General features: G+C 45.4%; 2 protein-coding genes across 4 annotated transcripts in view; one reads left to right on the top strand and one right to left on the bottom strand.

The window, feature by feature from the left end:
* The window catches only part of HAUS2 (HAUS augmin like complex subunit 2), a 38,777-nt gene extending 34,461 nt beyond the window's left edge, over positions 1-4,316 (top strand). For both annotated transcript variants that reach the window (XM_029598650.1, XM_029598649.1), the window contains 2 exons: positions 1,226-1,334; positions 3,555-4,316. In XM_029598650.1, coding sequence (XP_029454510.1) covers positions 1,226-1,334; positions 3,555-3,725 — 280 coding nt within the window. In that variant the 3' untranslated portion in view covers positions 3,726-4,316. The remainder of the gene's footprint in view (positions 1-1,225; positions 1,335-3,554) is intronic.
* A 7,612-nt stretch (positions 4,317-11,928) lies between these two features.
* HEATR4 (HEAT repeat containing 4) overlaps positions 11,929-21,973 on the bottom strand; it is a 265,168-nt gene continuing 255,123 nt past the window's right edge. For both annotated transcript variants that reach the window (XM_029598645.1, XM_029598646.1), the window contains 2 exons: positions 13,942-14,006; positions 11,929-12,625 (listed from right to left, as the gene is read on the bottom strand). In XM_029598645.1, coding sequence (XP_029454505.1) covers positions 12,458-12,625; positions 13,942-14,006 — 233 coding nt within the window. In that variant the 3' untranslated portion in view covers positions 11,929-12,457. The remainder of the gene's footprint in view (positions 12,626-13,941; positions 14,007-21,973) is intronic.

Here is a 21,973-nt window from a genome sequence, read left to right as displayed (position 1 = left end):
TCTGACCAGTTATCAACATATCTTTTTCTTACTATTGGTGGTAGCAACTCTAACAGCAGTGGTATGGCTGCATCGAGCTTCCAAAAAGGTACTGAAGTAGCCTGCATGGAGTGACCATGGTTAAAACCTAATGGTCATAGGGAGGCCAGATGTTTTGACAATGGCTTTGCTAGTTTTGGTAGCTGGGTGATTAGAAAATTTGATAAGATATTGAAGGGCTGGGTGTTGGATTTAGTGTTAGTCTTGTAAAAATTTAGAGAAAGATGACAAGGCCTAAAATGGCACACCAGGCCAGTACATTAACAATTTCTGGGCATGTTTGGACTGATAATATGGAGAGCAGTGGTAGGAAAGAGGTTGAAAGGTCCAGTAGAAGGCATGGGGAGAGGGGAGCTGGTGTTGGGTTAAGTACGTGAATTTATATGCTTATCTATCCAAAGTTGGACCACAATTGGCCAGACTGGATGGGTCAATTTGGTCTTTCAGCCATCATTTACTAATTTATTAACTGGATAGCCACATAGTAGACATTTTCCTTGTGGGTGATTTATTTCTCACCATTAATTTTCTAGGATACATTGCAGTCCAGTATGTTCATATCTTGTCTCTTTCTCACAAGCTACTTTACAATCTGCTGTCCCCATTGCCTGAATTTACAGCCTTTCTTGTGTGCCTGATAAAGCTTAGCTATACAGGAATGTTACTTTTTCTCTACTATAGCAAGCAAGAGTTCCAACTGGACCTAGGAAGCCTGACAATTCTAGATGAAGGTGATACTGAGCAAAATTCAATTTGTACAACATAGGTATAAGGCAACTACTGTATGTAGTCCAACAGGTTGGCTGAGGAGAAAATGGAATTTCTTGCAATAGTGTTAGCATATTGTTAATGAGGAAAAAATCAACACAAATGAAACATTCACAGTAACAATCTACATATGCTTAAGCTCTCCCAGGAGGCATGAAAGCATTCACTGTGGTCTCTGCTAATTCTTAAATTGTTTTGTAACATGTTTGATATTTTGGAAAATAGACATTTTAAAAGCAAAGATTGCAGTAAAATAAGAAATATTCCTGGCTAATTTCTGGATAGAATCAGTACACACACCATAAAAATTGTCAGTTATTTCTGATGTAACTCTTTAGTACAAAAGTATATCCAAGTTTCCTTGTAGTTTAACCTGTTTTTTTTCATTTTTTCACATGGCTTGTGTTACTTTGATCAGGTATGTGGTGGAGTTGTTAAAACTGGCAGTGACCTTTATAGAGAAACTTGAAGCCTATCTGCAGACAGTGCGCTCCATCCCACAGGTAGATGAGAGCATGAAATGCATGGTGAGTGCCTGGCACAAGTATACAGCCTCTAATGTCTGCTATGCATCCTCCACACTCTTTGTACCTTCCAGTACTCCTCTTCCTATTCTCAGGACCTTGGCCTCTTTTTGAGTCACTTACAGTATCTCTGGGATTTTAATTATAAAAATAGGATAAAGTGCAATGCATGATTCCTCCTGTACTGGCTTAATTTTTGGAGCTATTTACATCTTTTGTCTTCTAGTGTGTACCCTGCTTATTTTTTAGTTTGTTTGCTGCCAGTTTATCACCTGGCTGTCTTTTTTTTTTTTTTTCCCCATGTTCTAAGCGCATTCTGGATATAGTGATACAGAATACTAAGTTTAATAGATAAAACAAATATACTTTCCAAATAGTCCAGTGCAATGTTTTCTTTGGTTATGATGAATATTTTCTATGTGAAGTAATTATGATGATGCTAGAGGACCCACTGATCTTGTTTTGTAGTTTTCAAAGGAGGAAGATACTGTTAATGGATCATGCCCCTATGATATATCCTTAGTTTCATGACCTGATCGTTGGCACATTGCCCAGAATGGTTCTAACATTAACTTTCTTGTATCTGGGCTGCAGCTGTAGTACCTTCTCAGTAAGGGTAGCTAGTGGTTGAATTTATCTGCCAAAAAATGTGACTGCAGAGCTAACGGCAACCTTAAACATTTATTAGATGATTCAGTTGGCGGTTACAAATTAGACTGGGCCAATCCCATGGCTCAGTCCGTAGCCATGTGTGTTGCAGTTTGGGAGACCAGTTTCAGTCCTCAGCTACTGCGTGCACTGCAGAAGAAATGAAGCTGGTGACCCTTGCTGACCAAGGAACAGTTCTGAGGAGGCATCCATGCAGCCTTTGGGACAATTGAGCATGGCCTTTGGGAAGTGGGGGGGAACAAAGGGGGGGAAAGACAAAGAATGAAAAAGAGAAATCTTAACACTTTTTGCTCAGTTTCATTCCTGAGGTGGTGTTCGGATTGAAAGTGTTTGAAACCTCATTCTGCTTAGCCACACCCACTATTCTCAATCTAAATACATCCCTGCACTGTTGTACTGACTCTTATCAAAATCCCAGGTAGGCATCATACTGATACATGTAAAGTATAAATACATCAACAAATGAGGGAGTGAACTTGAGATATTAAAAAAAAAAACCAAAACAGGCCAGGGCTACAATAAAAATGAATATTTTAACAACAGAACAAAGATAGATCTACTGGGGTTCAGTAGCAAGTGCTGCACATTGCCATGTAGAGGGCTTAGGTTGATTCCCAAGCCAGGTTTCTGGTCCGTGTGCTGGCCAGAGCTAGAGATGCTGCAGAGGCCGTGTCCGTGTCCATGGCCTTTGGAGGAGGGAGTCGTAGGCATTGCACAACAGCAACATCTAGTGGCCAGATTTAAGATCTGTGTTTATCCAGATTCAAGAGGGAACTGTGGTTTGTGGCCAAGAACTCACTGCAGTGGTTGGGCTGAGTTCAGAAGGGATATAAAAATAGGGGAAAATCCTTAGGTAATTGTGACTTGTGCAAGGGTTTGCAGAAAAGGAACAAAAGGCTAGAAAGGAAAGAAACGGGACAGAGAGAAGGTTAAGAGATTCTGGGGGCAATGGAGAAAACCCATAAAGCAGAAAAAACAAAACAAAACCCGAAGATGGGTTTATAAAGTACAATGGAGACAAATACTGAGTATTTGTGAATGAAGAGACCAGGCACTATAGCCAATTCTGATTTGTACCTAGCCAAAAAAAGAGATATCATTGTGGAGGAGAGAGAAGAAAACATGGGGGGGGGGGGGTAGTTTTATTTTATCAACAATATTTTCACTGACTCGTTCTTGAAAACAGAAATCTAGAATGTATTTTAATAAAACAAATCTAATGGCTTTCAGTAAAATAGTGGATGCATAGTCTGTTTCTCTGATAAGAGAAAAGAAATATTAAAATATACATTTAAAGGAAGGCTTCCTAAGGGCATTTTTTTAATGTTTCAGAATGGTCATATTATGCTCTACGTCACAGAGTTTATAAAACTTGAATTTTTCAGCTTCTGTTCTTATGTAATGCTTCCTGCCACTGCTGCTTTCCATTCTGAACTTCACATTCCTATGTTGCTCACCCCAGGGTACCCTTGGGAAGTTTCAATTCTGCTATTGTAAAAGGACTTGTATGCAGGTCATTTGAGTTCTGATTTTCTCTCACTTCGGCTGTTTCAGGACAATGCTCTAGCAAGGATAGAATCAATGGAGGCTGAGTTGGAGCAGGTGACCGAGCAGATCCTAAATTGGAGAGAGCGGCACAGAAGAATCCACCAAACATCTTCACAAGTCTCTGCAGAATCCAGTTCTGGCTCCAAGAACACAGCTCCTCCTTACCTGTCACTCTGAAGCTGCCACCGTTTCATTGTTTTTGTTACCCATTTATAGCAGTAAAGCCAGCTGAAGGCTTTCCAACAGCTCCTGCCTATTGAGGCAATTTTGGTCACTTGCAAAACTAAACTTCCTTACTTCTCATGGAAAAGACCTGCCCATCCAAGACCAGAATCGGTTCAAAGTGGTGGGATGAACATGGTGCTTGGATTTTGGTTCCTCTTCAGAGCAGTATGGTGGGTTAAACATGGGGGAAAATCCATAGACCCTAGGTTGTAGCTGTTACAAATCTCCAGGCTTTCTTCTTTACTCTTGAATGCCCATTTTATTGACTGTTTCTTTTACTGTAAAATATTTGATTATAAACTGTGTGAAAGCACTTGATGGCTTGCAGGAGCTGTCTTTTATTTCATGTAATAAATGTAGCTGAAAAATATGTCTTAAAGTGTGAAATGAAGTACATCAGTTTTCTAATGTACAGCTTGTGCGTATGTGAACTGGGTAAAGTAATTTACTTCCCTTGTCCTAAATGATTAATGTAGGTTCTCCACTTGCCCCATTTTATGGAAGGTGGGGGTTGGAGGGAATAAATAAATGTGCCTTCACCGATTGCTAGTCAGTTCCTGATCAAATTTATTTTAATACTGCCCAAACAGTAACTGCATATATCGTTCTTGTCTTGCATGGTTTCCATTATTTAACTCTCGCTAGACCCTTGGAAATAGTAGAAACGGAAAGGTTGTGAACTGTGACAGAGACCAGTAATACTTTTTTTTTATTTTTTTAACTATGGTTTTCTTTTGAGTGGATTGTAGGAACTTATAAAAAGTTTTAGGTTGGCTGCACTGGAAAATTCTTACTGTCTTGTTCATTGGTCACTGAATCAATGTGTTCAATGAGAAGAGCTCCATTATTTGCTCTGAGAAACTAGTGATCTTATTTGCCAGCAGCTTGTAGCCTCTGCTCACTCTCCTCACAGAATTTCCCTTTGAAGCTTTGGGGCTGGCTGGCGCTGTGGGTACTTTTGTACCTCTTGTAAAGCAGGTGCAAAGTCAGTACTATAAAGCAAGGGTAGAGATTTCAAAATGAAATCCCTGTCCATTGAATGCTGGCCCTGCCCATTTGCAGGATGGGTACTTTCATGACAGGCGGAGGGCAGTTTTCAGTCCAGGTAGCTGCTTAGTTACCTGGATAAAATCATTTGCAAATAATCCTTACCATTAATTTTCATACTTAAAAAAAATCAGTTCTAATTGGTTCACAGTGTGTCAGCCAGCTGGCTGGCATTTGGCTATAATTGACTGATTTTTACTAAGGGAGGTCAGTGCCCAGAAATACCTTTTAAACTGGAAGTTTAACTGTTGTTGATGTGCTGCCATCTGCCTACCAGAAACTGGCCCCCAGTCACTCCCCCTTATAGTTTCTACCTCCATGTCTCTAGCTTTCCCTCTTACAGTCCATTTCTTTCCTACCTCTGTACCTTCAGTCTCTCACCCTTCCTATTGTGGCGGAGACTCTGAGTGTGTGCTGGGTCACAGTCCTGTGCTAATTCTGCAGCTGTTAGCAGATGAGCAAAGTTGTTCTACTTCCAAATTCAGAAGCAGACCTGACAAGTCTCCTGCATTTGGTGAAAATCTCCCACATGGGGAATCTATCGTCCACTGTTTTGCGTGGGAGAAAGCAAAATTGCTTACCTTGTAATAGGTGTTATCCCAGGACAGCAGGATGAAGTCCTCACTCACATATGGGTGACATCATCAGATGGAGCCCTGGTACGGAAAACTTCTGTCAAGAGTTTCTAGAAACATTTGGCTGGCACTGTGGGCCTACTGAGCATGCCCAGCATGCCATGATATTCTCAGCCACAGGGGTCTCCCTTCAGTCTCGTTTGTAGAAATATGCGTGAGCTAAAAAAATTAAATAATAAAACATATCTGACCCAACTCCGCGGGGAGGTGGGTGGGTTCTGTGAGGACTACATCCTGCTGTCCTGGGATAACACCTATTACAAGGTAAGCAATTTTGCTTTATCCCAGGACAAGCAGGATGATAGTCCTCACATATGGGTGATTAGCAAGCTACAGGCTGAGTCATTCTTATATTATACCAACAGCATACAACTTGTGCAACAAGCACAACTGGTGTACTGCTGGAAAAAAAATGAGGCAGCCTGAAAATCACAGCAGGATGGATGTAGAAGGAGTTGGAGTTATACTGGAAATAAGTTCTTTAAGACAGATTGTCCAAGGGCTGAATCTTGTCGTCCTTCTTTGTCCAGACAATAATGAGCTGCAAAGGTGTGAAGGGAACGCCATGTTGCAGCTTTACATATGTCTAGGATGGGCACTGAACGATAGTGTGCTACTGATGTAGACATAGCCTTTACTGAATGTGCTTTTACTCGCCCCTGGAGAGGAATCTTTGCTTTTTCATAACAGAATTCAATACAGTCTGCTAGCCAGTTGGAGAGAGTCTGTTTTCCTACTGCAACTCCTGGTTTATTTTTATCGAAAGAAACAAAGAGTTGGGTGGATTTCCTATGGACCGCTGTGCGGTTCAGGTAAAAAGCTAGCGCACGTTTACAGTCTAAGGTGTGTAAGACTCTCTCTCCCTGGTGAGAGTGAGGATTTGGAAAGAAAGTAGGCAAGACTATTGACTGATTTATATAAAAGTCTGTTACCAGTTTTGGTAGGAATTTGGGGTAAGTGCGAAGGACTACTCTGTCATGCAGGAACCTTGTGTAGGGTGAGTATGTGACGAGAGCTTGCAACTCACTGACCCTTCTAGCCGATGTAATGGCTACTAAGAAAAGCACTTTCCATGTAAGGAATTTTTCTTCACAAGAGTGTAGAGGCTTGAATGGTGAGTGCATAAGCCTTGTTAGTACTAAATTCAGGTCCCATTCAGTGACCGGCGGTTGAATGGGAGGCTTAAGATGAAGTAAGCCCCTCATGAACCTACTTACTAGGGGTTGTGCTGTTATTGGAGCATCCCCTATTCCTTTGTGGTATGGCGCTTAGGTGTACCCTTACAGAGGATGTCTGGAGACTAGAATCCGACAGGTGGTATAGGTATTCTAGTAAAGAAGAAGTAGGGCAGGAGAAGGGTTCTATGCCCTTTTGTGTGCACCATTTTGTAAATCTAGTCCACTTAAAGTGGTAAGATTTACGTGAAGCTACTGGAACTTGAGACTTGTGTTGAAAGATTAAGTGGTTGCAGAATTAAGCTTTCAACATCCAAGCTGTTAGGGCAAGAGTTGTCAGGTTGGGATGACGCAACTTGCCCTGATTCTGAGTGATGAGAGTGGGCTCTGTGCCCAGGTGGATTGGTTGTGAGGTCGAGGAGTATGGGAAACCATACTTGTCGAGGCCAGTACGGGGCTATGAGGATCATTGTCCCTCTGTCTTGTTGTAGCTTCACGAGAGTTTTCGCTATGAGCGGAATTGGAGGATATGCATATAGAAGTCCTGTGTTCCAGGAAGAGTAAATGCGTCCCTGGGGACTGTTTGTCAACGTCCGTGGAGGGAGCAGAACCTTTCCACTTTGTGGTTCAAATTGGACGCAAAGAGGTCTATGGTTGGGCGACCCCAGCGTTGAAAGATTTTGCTCGCTTCACGTGGGTCCAGTGACCATTCGTGGGGATTGAAATGTCGACTGAGATCGTCCGCTAGGATGTTTTTGATGCCCGCCAGATAACTTGCTCTGAGCTGTATTGAGTGCTCTAGAGCCCAAGCCCAAATCTGTACTGCTTCTTGGCAGAGGAGATAAGAGCCTGTGCCTCCTTGCTTGTTTATGTACCACATTGCTACTGTGTTGTCTGTTTGAATCAGCACAGTCTTGTTTGAGAGGCAGTCTTTGAAGGCATAAAGGGCATATCGCATCGCTCGAAGTTCCAAGAAATTTCTGATACTGTTTTTCGAGCGTAGTCCACGTCCCTTGTGTTTTAAGGTTATTGACGTGAGCTCTCCATCCCAGGTTGGAGGCATCTGTAGTCAGGATGACCTGCGGAGTTGTCGGTTGGAATGGGAGACCAGCTTTCAATGCTGTCTGATTTGTCCACCAGTAAAGTGATTGGCGTAGCTGGTGGGTGATTTGAATGTTTTTTGACAATGGTTGGAAAGCTTGTAGCCATTGAGATTTCAAAGTCCACCGAGTTTTTCTCATGGCTAACTTCGCCATAGGAGTAACGTGTACTGTGGAGGCCATGTGTCCTAGTAGTACCAGAATTTGATGAGCAGATGCGAACTGGTGATGAATTGTGATGTTTGCCAGGCGAGCTAATTTGTCCGCATGGTCGCCTGGGAGGGAAGCTTTCCCTATTGTGGTGTCGAGGTCTGCTCCGATGAATGTAAGGAGTTGAGACGGTTCTATGTGGGATTTTTGATAGTTGATGAGAAATCCTAGGCGGTGCAATAGGGTTATAGTGGTTTCCAAGGCAGAGAGAACTCCCTGTTTGGATGGATGTCTGAGCCAATCGTCTAGGTATGGAAAAACATGAATACAGTGTTTCCTTAGATGTGCGGCTACCACTGCCAGACATTTTGTGAATACTCGAGGTGCAGAGGCCAGCCCGAATGGAAGGACTCGATACTGGTAGTGGTTTCTTCCCACCACGAATCGTAGCTATTTGCGGTGTTGTATGGAAATTGGTATATGAGCATAAGCATCTTGAAGGTCCAGAGAACAGAGCCAATCTCCCTTATGAAGCAATGGGATGATGGATCCCAGGGATAACATCCAAAATTTTTCTTTGTGAAGAAATTTGTTGAGATTGCGGAGGTCTAAGATAGGACGAAGGCCGCCTGTTTTCTTTGGAATGAGGAAATAGCGGGAATAGAACCTTGTCCCTTGTTGAGACCGGGGAACTGGTTCGATGGCCCTGGCAGTCAGCAAAGTCGAGAGTTCTACTTGGGAGTTGAGGTGTGATGACTATGTTTGTCCAGAATGGAATGGAAGGAGAATGCTGGGGTATTGTTTTGAATTTTAAACGATAACCCCGATTTAGTATGGCCAATACCCATTGGTCTGTTGTGATGCAACTCCATTGGTGTTGAAAATAATGAAGTCGACCATCGACTGGTAAGGAGGGTATGGGGTTTAGAGAGAGAGAGGCTTCTGTTCTCTGCTTTGGTTCAAAAACCCGCTGCTGGTGTAGTTTGGGGTGGCGGCTGGGGTTTCTGCTGCTTGGTTTGACGTGGGCGTCCTCGTTGCGAGGGGCGGTATTGACGTCCTGAAGACGTAGGTGGATAATACCTCCTAGGTCTGTAGAAAGGGCGCTTTGTATCTCTGCGGCTGGTCGCCTGAGAAAGGATGGTTGATCTGTTGGCAGTTTGGAGAGCTGACGAAGGGTCTCATGGTGGTCTTTCAATTGAAACACCATAGCTTGAATTTTTTCACCAAAAAGGTTGTCGCCATCGCAAGGTAGATCTGCTAGACATTCTTGGATATCTTGTCTGAGATCTGAGGTTTTGAGCCAGGCCTAATGTCTTGCATTGATTGCAGAGGCAGAGAGATGGGTTGAAGTCTCAAATTCGTCATACACTGCTCTTACCTCGTGTTTCCCTGATTCTAGTCCTTTGTCCACCAACATTGTCAAAGGTTCTTGAGGTTGTTGTGGAAGGTTGTCTACAATACCCTGTATTTGTTTCCACAAGTTTCTCTGGTATTGTGTCATATATAGCTGGTATGCTGCTATGCGTGCTACCAGCATGGAACCTTGGTAAATCTTTTTCCCTAATGTATCCAGGAAGCATTGGTCCTTTCCTGGTGGGACAGAGGAATGAGGCTTCAGTTTTCTGGCTTTCTTTTGAGCCGATTCCACAACTACGGATTGATGAGGTAGTTGGGGTTTTTGATATCCTAGAGCGTGCTGCACTATATAAGTGGCATCTGTTCTTTTATTTACTGCAGGAACTGAGCAGGGGTGTTCCCACATTCGCTGCTGCAATTCTAAAAGGATTTCATGGATTGGAATAGCCATAATTTCCTTAGGTGCATCTACGAACTGTAGTACTTCTAATGCTTTATGCCTGGTGTCTTCCTCTGTTAGTAATTGGAATGGTATTGTCTCTGCCATTTCTTTAATAAAACTGGAAAATGACAGATCTTCAGGCGGGGATGTTTTTCTCCCCTCTGGTGGAGAGGGTTCCGATTGCATTTCTTCTGAGTTTGTGTCCGTATCCACATCCTTCCAAGGTATGGATGCAGGATGATAGGGAGAGTCAGGATCAGCTGAAGGCAGATGGTGTTTTGCCTTAAGCATAGCTTTTGTTGGTATGTTTTTTGGAAGTTTTGGCAATGAGGCCATCAATGGGGAATCGATAGGCCTCGATGGAAATCGATATCTTGTATCCCCCGAGGGACCTGGATGTATTGGCATCGATGGATCCGAGGGAGGCATCGAGGGTTCCTTTAGAAATCTGCGTCGATGGAGTCCCGATGGACCTGGGGCAGAATCGGAGTCTCCTCCTTCCTCCTTCGATGATCTGTGGACCAGAATGGTTGGAGTCATCTGTTGTGTCGATGGAATTGGTGCTGTCGGTGCCGTAGCAAATGCCTCTATTAAGGCATCGAGCCTATTAAGCAAAGGCTGAAAAATGGATTGATCCGGTACCGATGCCGGTGTCTGTGGCATTGTTGGAGGCTGCAGGTTCCGTAAAGCCTCGACAATCACCTGTTGGACTAAAGAAGTCACATCCTCCCTTGAAATCGGGACAGTATCCATTGCCACCGGGGAAGGTACTGCTGGCGCTATAGGCACTTCTACGATAAGTCGTGGTGGCACTTCCTCCAACACGAGCCCGTGGAGAGTGCCGCGGTTCCATGTGTATAGCCGGTGGAGTTGGCCTAGTACACGGATTTTCTTCGGCATCGATCCGATGGATCTAGATCCTGATGTTGATGGCTGATCATCTGTTAGATCTACAGGTCAATGTCGCTTCTTTTCTCGATGGCTCTTCGATGCCGAAGACGATGCTATCAAGGTTATGGATGGTGCCGGTGACAGACGGTCATCGGATCTTTTTTCACCTCGGTGTTTAGTGTCCGAGGAAGGAGTTATCCTCAGTGACGACGATGGAATCTTTTTAAACAACTCTTCCATCTTATTTAACCGAGCACATCTGCCCTTCGGTGTCATCTGGGCACAAGTTGGGCAAGCCCGGACGTCATGGCCTGATGCCAGGCAGAGAACACAAACATAATGTGGGTCAGTGATAGACATAGTCCGGTTTCAATCCGGACACTTTTTGAAACCCGAGGCCATGATGAAACTTTGGCCTAATAATGGTCGATGACCGGCGGGAATCGACGTTAAGGTGACCAGAATCGATCAAAAAGTATCTGAAAAGGTACTCTCCGAGACTGTGGAAAGGAGACCCAATTATGAGAAAATTGTGACAAAATATGTGACTGGAAAGTTTTCTTCCCTGATAAATGTGAGGGAATTGTTTTGCCAGAGCTCCTGATGTGCTTTGCTACAGCAAGGCTGAAAAAAAGAGACTGAAGGGAGACCCCTATGCCCGAGAATATCATGGCATGCTGGGCATGCTCAGTAGGCCCACAGTCCCAGCCAAAAGTTTCTAGAAACTCTTGACAGAGGCTTTCCGTACCCAGGCTCCATCTGATGATGTCTCCCATATGTGAGGACTATCATCCTGCTTGTCCTGGGATAAAACTGATGAGAGATGCTTAGGGTAGCTGAAATAGTGTAGGCCAGTTGCTCCATGCTGCCTTTTCTCTAAAGTGGTGACTGAAGCATCTTTAGTATATGGAACATCCTGTTGGTAAAAGCCATACAAACATTACTGCTTTTATAAGGCCAGCCTACCTCCCCTCTTTCCTGGCAGTTAGATCACTGGCAGAAGGGTGTGCCTGCTCTTCCTCCCCTCTTGTGCTGCCCATTTACCCAAGGATGGGTGCATCATGGCAAAAGAGCAGCTGAGGGATCAGGAGATGCATGCGCCCCCTGTTATTGCCCCTGCTACCTTGCCACTACTCTGCCCATAATACACTTCCCCAAGATCATTTTTGCAAGGTCTCTTGTTTGAAAAATTCATAAAATAGGGAACAGAACTTTAGCTAGCAAAATACTAAAGAACATACCTGATACAGGCTCCACACAGAGCAAAAAGACACATTAAGTCAGAACAGGTATGACCACGTTTGTTGAAATGTGCTGAAAACTGACTGTCCAAGCTGCTTTTCAATTAAATCAGTAAAGTGAGATACAGTTCTATTTTAATAATATTGCCTATAAATTACAGGATCCATCTAAAAAAAAGATGAAGTTGCATCCTGTATGCTTCAGACTTTATATAGAGCAATAAGTGGACAAAAGCTGCCCCATATATAGATATGAGGAGAACAGGAAGGTGCAGCAAATGTGTTTAAAGTTAATCCTTAATACAGTAATCAAGTCTATTGAAGAAGGCAAAGGTCACTTGCTTGGAAAATCCAAAAAAAGGATTTATTTATTGCATTCGTACGAATAAACTTTTTGAAATGGTCATGATCTTTGCCTTCTTTAATAGTCTTGATTACTGAATCAACAATTACCTTTAAGCACGAATGCTGCACCTTCCTATTCTCGCATTTTTATATATACAGTACATATAGAAATACTAAAACCATATAATTACTGTTAACAAACTGCTTTCATTCACTTAGATGTATAATCTGAATGTCTCTCCTCGATGATGGCTTTTGTAATAACATCTGTGTTTCCCTACGCCATTCCACAAGCAAGAGCTCTATAAGGTTGCTCTTTTGGCACTGTCTAGAAATGAAAGGAGACACTGTTTCCCTTTTCTCCTGGTAGCAGATCGGCCACGGACATATAACTTCTTATGGTCATTCCGTGATCCTTTTGACATTTGAGTTTCTTGTGTCGAGGGCCTTGAAGGATGTTCCATAAGTTTCTAAGTTTAAACAAAGTTTACAAAAGGTAATGGATAAATTCTGTATAAGACTGGCAGAAGACATGGGTATTTGTCTGTATCGCTGCCTACATCCCATTTCATTTTTGCATGTTTGGACAAAATCCCTCACAAGTGCAATTGCTGATGGAAGAACAGGGATGAAGCCTACACATGTGGCTTCTCCAATGTCCTCCCCAGCATGGTTTAAAATGTTGCTGCCTATAGAAGGTGGTTCTGTAGTACACACTTTAAAATTAGTGGAAAAATCTATAAGTTGTATTTTTGAGTGATAGCCAGCAATGAATGCCGCCTCCATAATATATTAGGATATTAGAGGTAAAGAATGGAGTAGTATGATCCAGAGGAGGCGCCTCCTTTGGATTTATATTCCTGATCTCTACAGAGAAAAATACACCTACCTGTTCCAATTATTGCAGAACAGAAAAAAAATTGGCTTTTTACTGAGATTTACTGTTATTCTTTGATCTAAAACTAGCCATGAAATACTAAGAAGTCATTGTCATATTTATCAACTGCCTTACCATGATTATGCCCAAGATGACATACAACAAACAAAATGGATTCTGAAGAAAACCTTACAATAATAATACATTTCCCCAAAACAACCCCCTCCATAACATATAATTAAAAACCCAATTAAACAATTCAGCTTAAAAGCAACCCAACCTAACCCCCCCCCCTTTTAAAATCCACTGATCATAAAAACATCATCAACCTATTCCTTCTAAAACTAAGCTGGAAAAGCTTGCAAACCAACTAAGCTTTTAATTTATGTTTAAATTGACTAAGTGTATTCACAATGCAGTTCCCTAGAGAGGACATTCCACAAAGTTGGTCCTCTAACAAAAAAACATGTTTTCTAGTCTTAGTCAAGTGGGACAACTTGATGGGGAATTTCAAATAAGCTCTCCGTTCTTGAACATAAACTACGGTTTGACACGTATCATTATTTGGGAGCTTAGATAATCAGGAGCAAGGTTATGTAACATACAAAAACTAAAACCAATACCTTAAAATGTATTTGTCCTAAAACAGATAACTAATATTAAGTCCCTCAAAACTGGGGCCATGTGTGAACATTTCCTCATCTCTTGAGCTGCTGTATTCTAGACCAAATGCATCTTATAACACAATTTTTTAGGTAAACCTAACAAAACACTGTTACAATAGGGGTAATCAGTGCCTGCACAACTAATTCCAATTCTACCTTAAGATGAAAAATGGCAAATCTTCAAAAGAGCTCTTAAAATTAAAGTCTCTTACGTAGCTCGCAAAATTTTTAATAACCTTTCTACCTGTAGTGCTGTATCAATGGTCCAGGTGTTCTGGGCTGGCTTTAGTGTGGAAGGATGACTTTGACCTGTATACATAAAAAAAAAAAAAGAAAGCATAACTAAGACAAATGATATTCTATTCAGGTTATGATACACAAATGTAATACTTTTCTTGAAGTATTTTTAGTGTATTCTTTAAATAAATAGAAAACTCAATGCACCAATATATTGGTTTGCAAGAAATCTGCATATTATAATAGAGACATTTCTAAAATGAAAAAGGAATCAAGAACACTAGTGAATGAGAAATTCTAAGAAGGAAAATGAGTGGATTCAATCCAGATATACCGTAACAAAGCAGAATCCTAGTTTCCATTGGAGTACTATCCTGCAACTGAGGGTCTACAATCTCTATTTTAATACTAGAGAAATGTGCCCAGCATTGGGTAGTTGGACTAAATTGTTTGTGTGTGTCTCCCTGCAATTGGGAGACTGTGTGTGTGAGCCTGTATGAACTTGTGCATGTGCGCCTCATGGTTCTATATGGCTCACTCCCTGGGGGAAGGTCCCCCTCGTCCGGGAGTTCGGACTCGTCCTGTGAGACCTCCTGGTCTGACTGATCCGGACTGTCCAGCGGCGGGAAGTCCTGCTCGCGATAAGGGCGTGAGGGTCCAGGAACAGGATCCGCAGGAGCCGCCACCGCAGCAGCAGTCGCAGCAGCCGCTGCAGGCGCAGCCACCGCAGGAACCACAGGAACCGCAGGGTCTGGACGAGAAGCCGTTTGCATCTGTACGAAGGCATGAATCCCCTTAAAGAGATCCACCGAGGAAATTGAAGCAGCCTCTAATCGCCGGGGTACAAGCTCCCCGGGGATTCCTGATTGGTCGAGACTGCCTCCTAACTCCGGGGTAGCCCCTGGGGAACTGTCCACAAATCTTGGCTGAGACCGGTCCTGGCCTGAGGGTCCCACGGCCTCCTCACATTGGGCACATAGGGAGCCTGGCTCTTCACTGCGCGTGGCTCTAAGCTGGCATGCAGAGCAGAGGCCAAGGGCTTTAATGCCTGAGGCAGGCGGCGCTGCCGCTGAAGACGCTGCTGTGTTCTGATCCATCGACAAATATGCGCGGAATGCTTAATACAACATGCGCGCAATAATAATAATATGCGGCAGTAATAGGCGCTCAATACAATAGGTGCACAATAATAATAATATGCGGCAGCAATAGGCGCTTAATACAATAGGCACACAATAAGAATAATAGGCGGCAGCAATAGGCGCTTAATACAATAGGCGCACAATAAGAATAATATGCGGCAGCGATAGGCGCTTAATACAATAGGCGCACAACAATAATAATAATATGCAATATGTACTCAGCAATATGCAGTTAGCAATACACGCTCAATGGCATGCAATAGGCTCTCAGCAATATGCGGTTAGCAATAGGCTCTCAGCAATATGCGGTTAGCAATACACTCTCAATGGCATTGAATAGGCTCTCAGCAATATGCGATTAGCAATACACGCTCAATGGCATTTAATAGACTCTCACCAATAAGCGGTTAGCAATACACTCTCAATGGCATTGAATAGGCTCTCAGCAATATGCGATTAGCAATACACGCTCAATGGCATTTAATAGACTCTCAGCAATAAGCGGTTAGCAATATACGCTCAATGGCATTCAATAGGCTCTCAGCAATAAGTGGTTAGCAATATACGCTCAATAGCATTCAATAGGCTCTCAGCAATAAGCGGTTAGCAATATACGCTCAATGGCATCTAATAGGCTCTCAGCAATAAGCGGTTAGCAATATACGCTCAATGGCATCTAATAGGCTCTCAGCAATAAGCGGTTAGTAATATACGCTCAATAGCATTCAATAGGCTCTCAGCAATATGCGGTTAGCAATATACGCTCAATGGCATTTAATAGGTTCTCAGCAATATGCGGTTAGCAATACATGCTCAATGGCAGTCAATAGGCTCTCAGCAATAAGCGGTTAGCAATATACGCTCAATGGCATTTAATAGGCTCTCAGCAATATGCGGTTAGCAATACACGCTCAATGGCATTCAATAGGCTCTCAGCAATAAGCGGTTAGCAATATACGCTCAATAGCATTTAATAGGCTCTCAGCAATAGGCGTCAGCAATACATGCTCAGTGGCAGCCAATATGCACTCAATAACGAGCGGTTAGTCATACATGCTCAGTAGCAGATGCTCACAGAAAGAAGGCAATATACGCACAAGGAGGAATAGAGCCGCGCCGATTACAGGCGCTCAATACCTGGACAAGGCCCCAAAATGGCGTCCTCCACGGCGTGCCACGCCGCCGATCCTCTGTTCCACGGAGACCAGAAATAAGAGATGTACGCCTTACCTGATCTACGGCGCTTCCCGGCTGGAACCCGGCGGTCTCCAGCTGCGGGGGGAGGGGGCAAGTACCTACACCGCCGCGTTTGAGGATATGCATCTGCTGCCTCGTCCACGCCGGGACCGAGGCGCCTCGTAAGCCTCACCCGAACCTCGCCCGGGGGCTGTGTCCCTGCCGCGCTTCGGCCGGACCGAGGACTTAACCTCCGGGGGGATCACGGGAATCACCCCGGGCAGCTCAACTGGGGGAGTGACCTTCGGGTATCACCGCAGGAGCGCGGGGCTCGATATTGTTGCAGAAAGTAGAAAGTAGAATCTAGAATTATAAGAAAAGAGAAAAATTAAAGTAGTCTTGGAAAGCACGCTCGTCTAGCGTGCAGGCACTCCAAACTGCTTTGGAGACGGAAATTACTAAGTTGCTACGCTTCCTGTGGGGATATATATACCCCGTGCTGACGTCAGATCCGTCTCCAACTGTTAGCACGCGGATACTATCCCATTTGTTCTGAGTCCATCTGGCTACACGCCAGGAAAATAATGATGGTGTTGGTTGGTCAGTCAGTCACACTGTCGTGTGTGTCTGTGGCCCCAGAAACAGTGTAAGGTGCATTGTGCAAAGACAATATGCGCTGTTTGCAAAACTTTGTCTCACACACACACACGTTGTTATTGACCAGACAATCCAAGCAATGCCGGGTAGTGTTCGCCAATATGCTCTGTCTGCAAAGCCCTGTCTCTCATGCTTGTAAAACAGTTCTAAAATCGTTCAGCTGGATGTCCTGAGAGAACTGAGAACTCTGTAAAGGCGAGTTTAGTTGAAAGGGTAGTTCTTCAATATCATGTTTCCTCTCCACAATTTATGGTATCGATATACCTCACCTATGGAAAATGCTCAATTCAAACCAATACTTTGGTAGACTCTGGAGCTGGGGCAACTTTATACAGGAATCTCTGCTGTGCCAATGTGGTTGCTCTACCACTGGTCTAACCACAGAGAACCTCTGCCTGGCTGTGTGACCACCACATCCTTGCCTTTTACTATGCAGATTGGGTCTCACCGAGAAGATCTTCAATTTTATGTACTATTCCCAGCCGGTGGAGAAGACTCCATGACCTTTCTTGTGGAGCCACCTTAAGCCTCTTTGAGGGGCACTGAGACTCCTGGACCAGAGGCCGCTTTCTCCCTGCTCCCTCCTTGGCCAAGTAGGCCTTGTGGAGGAGCAGCACAAAATCCATGGAGAAGTTCCTAAATTCATCTGACTGTTCCTTCACTACAGTGGTCCTAGGCAGGCTCTCCCCCACCTTCCTGGTCCTCCACAGTGGTTTGGACCAACAGCAAGAGCAGGGGAGGGGAATCTCTGGGCTCCCTTACATTCATCTCTATAATGGCTGCACTCCCTTAGCCCCCCAAGAGCCTCATGGACCGGCCCTCCCGACTGCATGACTCTTCTGGAGCTAGTGGACCCCTTGAAAGATCTCTTCCCCCATGGAGGCACAATCGGAGCACAGCACAGCCGAATTAAGATGCATGCATCTCTTGCTGCAGGCTGTGCAGACTCTCCTGCACTCCTCTGCTGCGCATATGTGCGCTGACTGCTGTTCCCTGTGCCACTTGAGCCGCTACTGAAAAGCCCCACCACCATCACCAGTCCCCCCCTAAAACCCCTGAAATGTTGCCGGCAATTCCTTTCATCATGCTCACTGCTGCTCGCATGGCCTCAAGAATTTGCTTCTTCCATCGTTTTTTTTGTTTTTTTTTAAAGAACAGTACCCCTAAAAGAGAGAACAGGAAAGGAAACATCTCCCTGCTGCTGGCCATCGGACATGGATAAGAGGACCTCAGAGGCACACGTGTGCTGACTACCGGCCTCTTAAAGGTTCAGCAGTGAGCATTCAGCAAAGGTGCCTCCCGATGATGTCAGAATCTGCCTGGTTTTTAAGGCGCCCTCCTGCACTCCACAGATACATTGGCAACGGGTTGACTCCTCCTGGAGTAGTGTATTGCCTACGTTCCTGCCTTGGTTTCCTGAGTTCGTATCTTCTGTCCATAGTTCCCATCATCTGGTTGTACCTGGTTCTCCTCATCTGTGATCAGTCTTCCTCTCGTCTGTCTCCAGTGTCTCTTTATGTTGCCATGGTCCTTGTCCTCCTCCTCTTCGTTTTCCTCTGTGGATTGTTCTTCTGGCTTTGACTTTGAACTGGACCCCGATGCTGCTTGAACTCCACCTGCCTTCAACCACTACCCAGACACCGACGTTGTTAGTGCTCCACCTGCCCTGATCTCCACTTGACCCTGGCCTGTCCTCCCATGTCTTCCTCACATGCTGGCCTGCAGTGCTTCCTACCTGCCTGGATTTCCATCACCATAGAGGCCCCCACCTAAGACCAGCCGGCCCCGACACCCAAGGACTCAACCTAAGCGGAATGTGGGCTGGTATTGGTGAAGCTCCAGTTGGGCCTCTGCTTCCACCATCTCCGCCTACCGACGGTGAGAACCTGCAGGGCTCCTCCCCGCAGATAAAGCCAACTCCTCTTGGCCCAAAGATCCACATTCACAACAGATTGCCAAGACCATGGACTCGGCAGAGGCCTCCACCCTTCAGGCCATTCTGGGCCTGGCCCAGAAAATCCAGGAGCAGCAATGCTTTCTCAAAGCTTTAGTGGCCTCCATGGAGCATCTCAGTGCCAGCCTGGACTCATCTGTCTCCCTGGGTGTACCGACGCCTCCTACACTGCACCTGCTACTCACACAGCATCCTTACAGTCTATCGTTCCGTTACCAGCTCCCACCCCTGCTACGCCGGAGAACCTCAACTATGCTGGGAGTTCATCAACCAGTGCAGTATGTATTTTGTTCTCCAATCAGCGCTGTTTCCAGATGACTCTTGTGAAGATTACCTATATTCTCCCCTTCTGGACGGCAAGGCCCTAGCCAGGCCTCCCCCTTGTGGGAATGCTCTGAACCCATTCTTCAGGACTTCCAATGCTTTCTTGTGACCTTTACGACCGTATTTGACGATCCTGGTCACCAGGCAGCCTCAAGCTCGAATCTCCTCCAACTCTGTCAGGACAGTCGCTCCCTCTCAAATACGCCATTGAATTCAGGACGCTGGCTCCACAATTCAACTGGGGAGAGAACTGTCTCCACTCCATCTTCCTAGACGGATTGTCATCCCACATAAGAAATGAATTGACAGCCCGCGAACTTACCAACTTTCTGGAATCCCTCATTGAGTTGACGGGCTAGATTGACCGCTGGCTCCAGGAGCCAAACTGGGTGCTGCAACCCTCTAGGAGACACGCAGCCACCGCCAGCCAGCTTGGCGTCTCTCCTTCCCATTGGAGCCATCTCCCTCGTCTGGAATCCCTGCAAAGGTACTGATGCAACTGGGGCATGGGTATCTGATGCCACAAGAGCGCCTCTGGTGCTGCCAGGCCAGGCTCTATCTCTACTGCGATGGGGCTGACCACCAAATAGTCCACTATCTGGTGAGGCCAGTAAACTCCTGGGCCTAGGGCTCAGTTGGGGGCTGACTCTAGGCCTTACCTCTCTGGCTCTCCCGTTAACTCTCCCAGTGATAGTCTCCGTGAACAACTAGGATTTCACCACCCTGGCCTAGTGGATTCTAGGGCAGGAGGCAAATTCCTTATGAAGGCCCTTGTGGACCACCTTCAAATATCCATGCTGTCTTGTTCGGTTCCACTGGGTACTTTCCTTCATCCATAGGGATCTTCTGCCAGGAAAAATTACCCATATCACGGCTCCAGTGAAACTTCATACGGGCTCTCTCCATATCGAGCACCTGGCGTTTCACATCATCGATAAGGCTATGTATCTCATGGTTCTTGGATTATCCTGGTTCCAGCAGCATTCACCTCAATTTGACTGGGCATCCCTTCAGCTTTTCTGGTAGGGTCCTGAGTGCCAAGTTCCTGTTTAGAGAAGGTGGAGTCCCAGCAATGTCTCTCTGTCTGTTGCTCTGGCAAGACTCCCATCGCAGTGCTTAAAATTTGCCGATGTCTTTTCCAAGAAGAAAGCAAACACCTTACCCCCTCATAGGGAATTTGACTGTGACTTTGACTTGCTACCTGATGCCAAGCCACCCCATGGGAGGGTGTACCCCTTGTCTCTTCCTGAGATGAAGGCCATGTCTGAGTACATTCAAGAGAACCTGGACAAGGTGTTCATCTATTGGTCAACCTCCACAGCTGGCGCAGGCTTTTTCTTCGTGGCTAAGAAGGACGGGACTCTCTGTCCCTGCGTAGACTATTGAGGCCTGAATATGATTAACCGGAAGGACTGTTATCCATTACCTCTAATCTCAGAGCTGTTTGACCACCTGCAAGGAGCAAAATTCTTCTCAAAACAGGATCTCCAGGGGGCTTACAAATTAATTTGTATCCGGCATGGTGACAAATGGAAAACAGCTTTCCACACAAGAGATGGTCACTACAAGTACCTGGTGATACCTTTCAGCTTATGCAACGCTCCAGCCATGTTCCAAAACATTAGGGATGTGAATCGTTTTTGAACGATTAAAATTATCGTCAGATAATTTTAGAATCGTTCTAAATCGTTAGAGTGCACGATACAATACAAATGCCCCCGATTTATCGTCAGGGGCATTTGTATTGTATCGTTAAATAGGGCATGGGAATTATTTGGGGGAGGGCGGGAAAACCGGCACACCAAAACAACCCCTAAACCCACCCCGACCCTTTAAAACCAATTCCTTACCCTCCCCCACCCTCCAGAACCCCCCCAAAATGTTAAGTTACCTGGTGGTCCAGTGGGGGGGGGTCCCGGCGCGATCTCCCGCTCTCGGGCCATCGGCGCCATTTTGGCTACCACTGATAAAAATGGCGCCGATGGCCCGATAAAAGAAAACCCACCCCGACCCTTTACAAATTACCCCTTTGCTTCTCCCGACCCCCCCAAAAACCTTTTACATGTACCTGGTGGTCTAGCGGGGGGTCCGGGACCCATCCCTTCAATCATACCCTCGGTGCCGGTGCCGGTGCTGGAGGTTTCAAAATGGCACCGATCGCCTTTGCCCTCACTATGTCACAGGGAGCGATGGTCGCTCCCTGTGACAAAGTGAGGGCAAAGGCGATCGACTGCCAGTATGGCGCCGATCGCCTTTGCCCTCACTTTGTCATAGGGAGCGACCGTCGCTCCCTGTGACATAGTGAGGGCAAAGGCGATCGGCGCCATACCCCCGACCCTTTACAAATTACCCTCGGTGCCGGTGCTGGAGGTTTCAAAATGGCGCCGATCGCCTTTGCCCTCACTATGTCACAGGGAGCGACGGTCGCTCCCTGTGACAAAGTGAGGGCAAAGGCGATCGGCGCCATACTGGCAGTCGATCACCTTTGCCCTCACTATGTCACAGGGAGCGACCGTCGCTCCCTGTGACATAGTGAGGGCAAAGGCGATCGGCGCCATTTTGAAACCTCCAGCACCGGCACCGGCACCGAGGGTATGATTGAAGGGATGGCTCCCGGACCCCCCGCTAGACCACCAGGTACATGTAAAAGGTTTTTGGGGGGGTCGGGAGGGTGGGAGAAGCAAAGGGGTAATTTGTAAAGGGTCGGGGTGGGGTTTTTTTTATCTGCTCAGGCCTCACTAAAAAATTAACAATGTGAATTGGAATCGGAACCGATTCTAATTCAC

This window comes from Rhinatrema bivittatum, chromosome 4, assembly GCF_901001135.1.
Source record: "Rhinatrema bivittatum chromosome 4, aRhiBiv1.1, whole genome shotgun sequence".
NCBI lineage: Eukaryota > Metazoa > Chordata > Amphibia > Gymnophiona > Rhinatrematidae > Rhinatrema > Rhinatrema bivittatum.
Note: the sequence above shows the minus strand (reverse complement) of the source record. Positions and strands in the feature narration are given on the sequence as shown.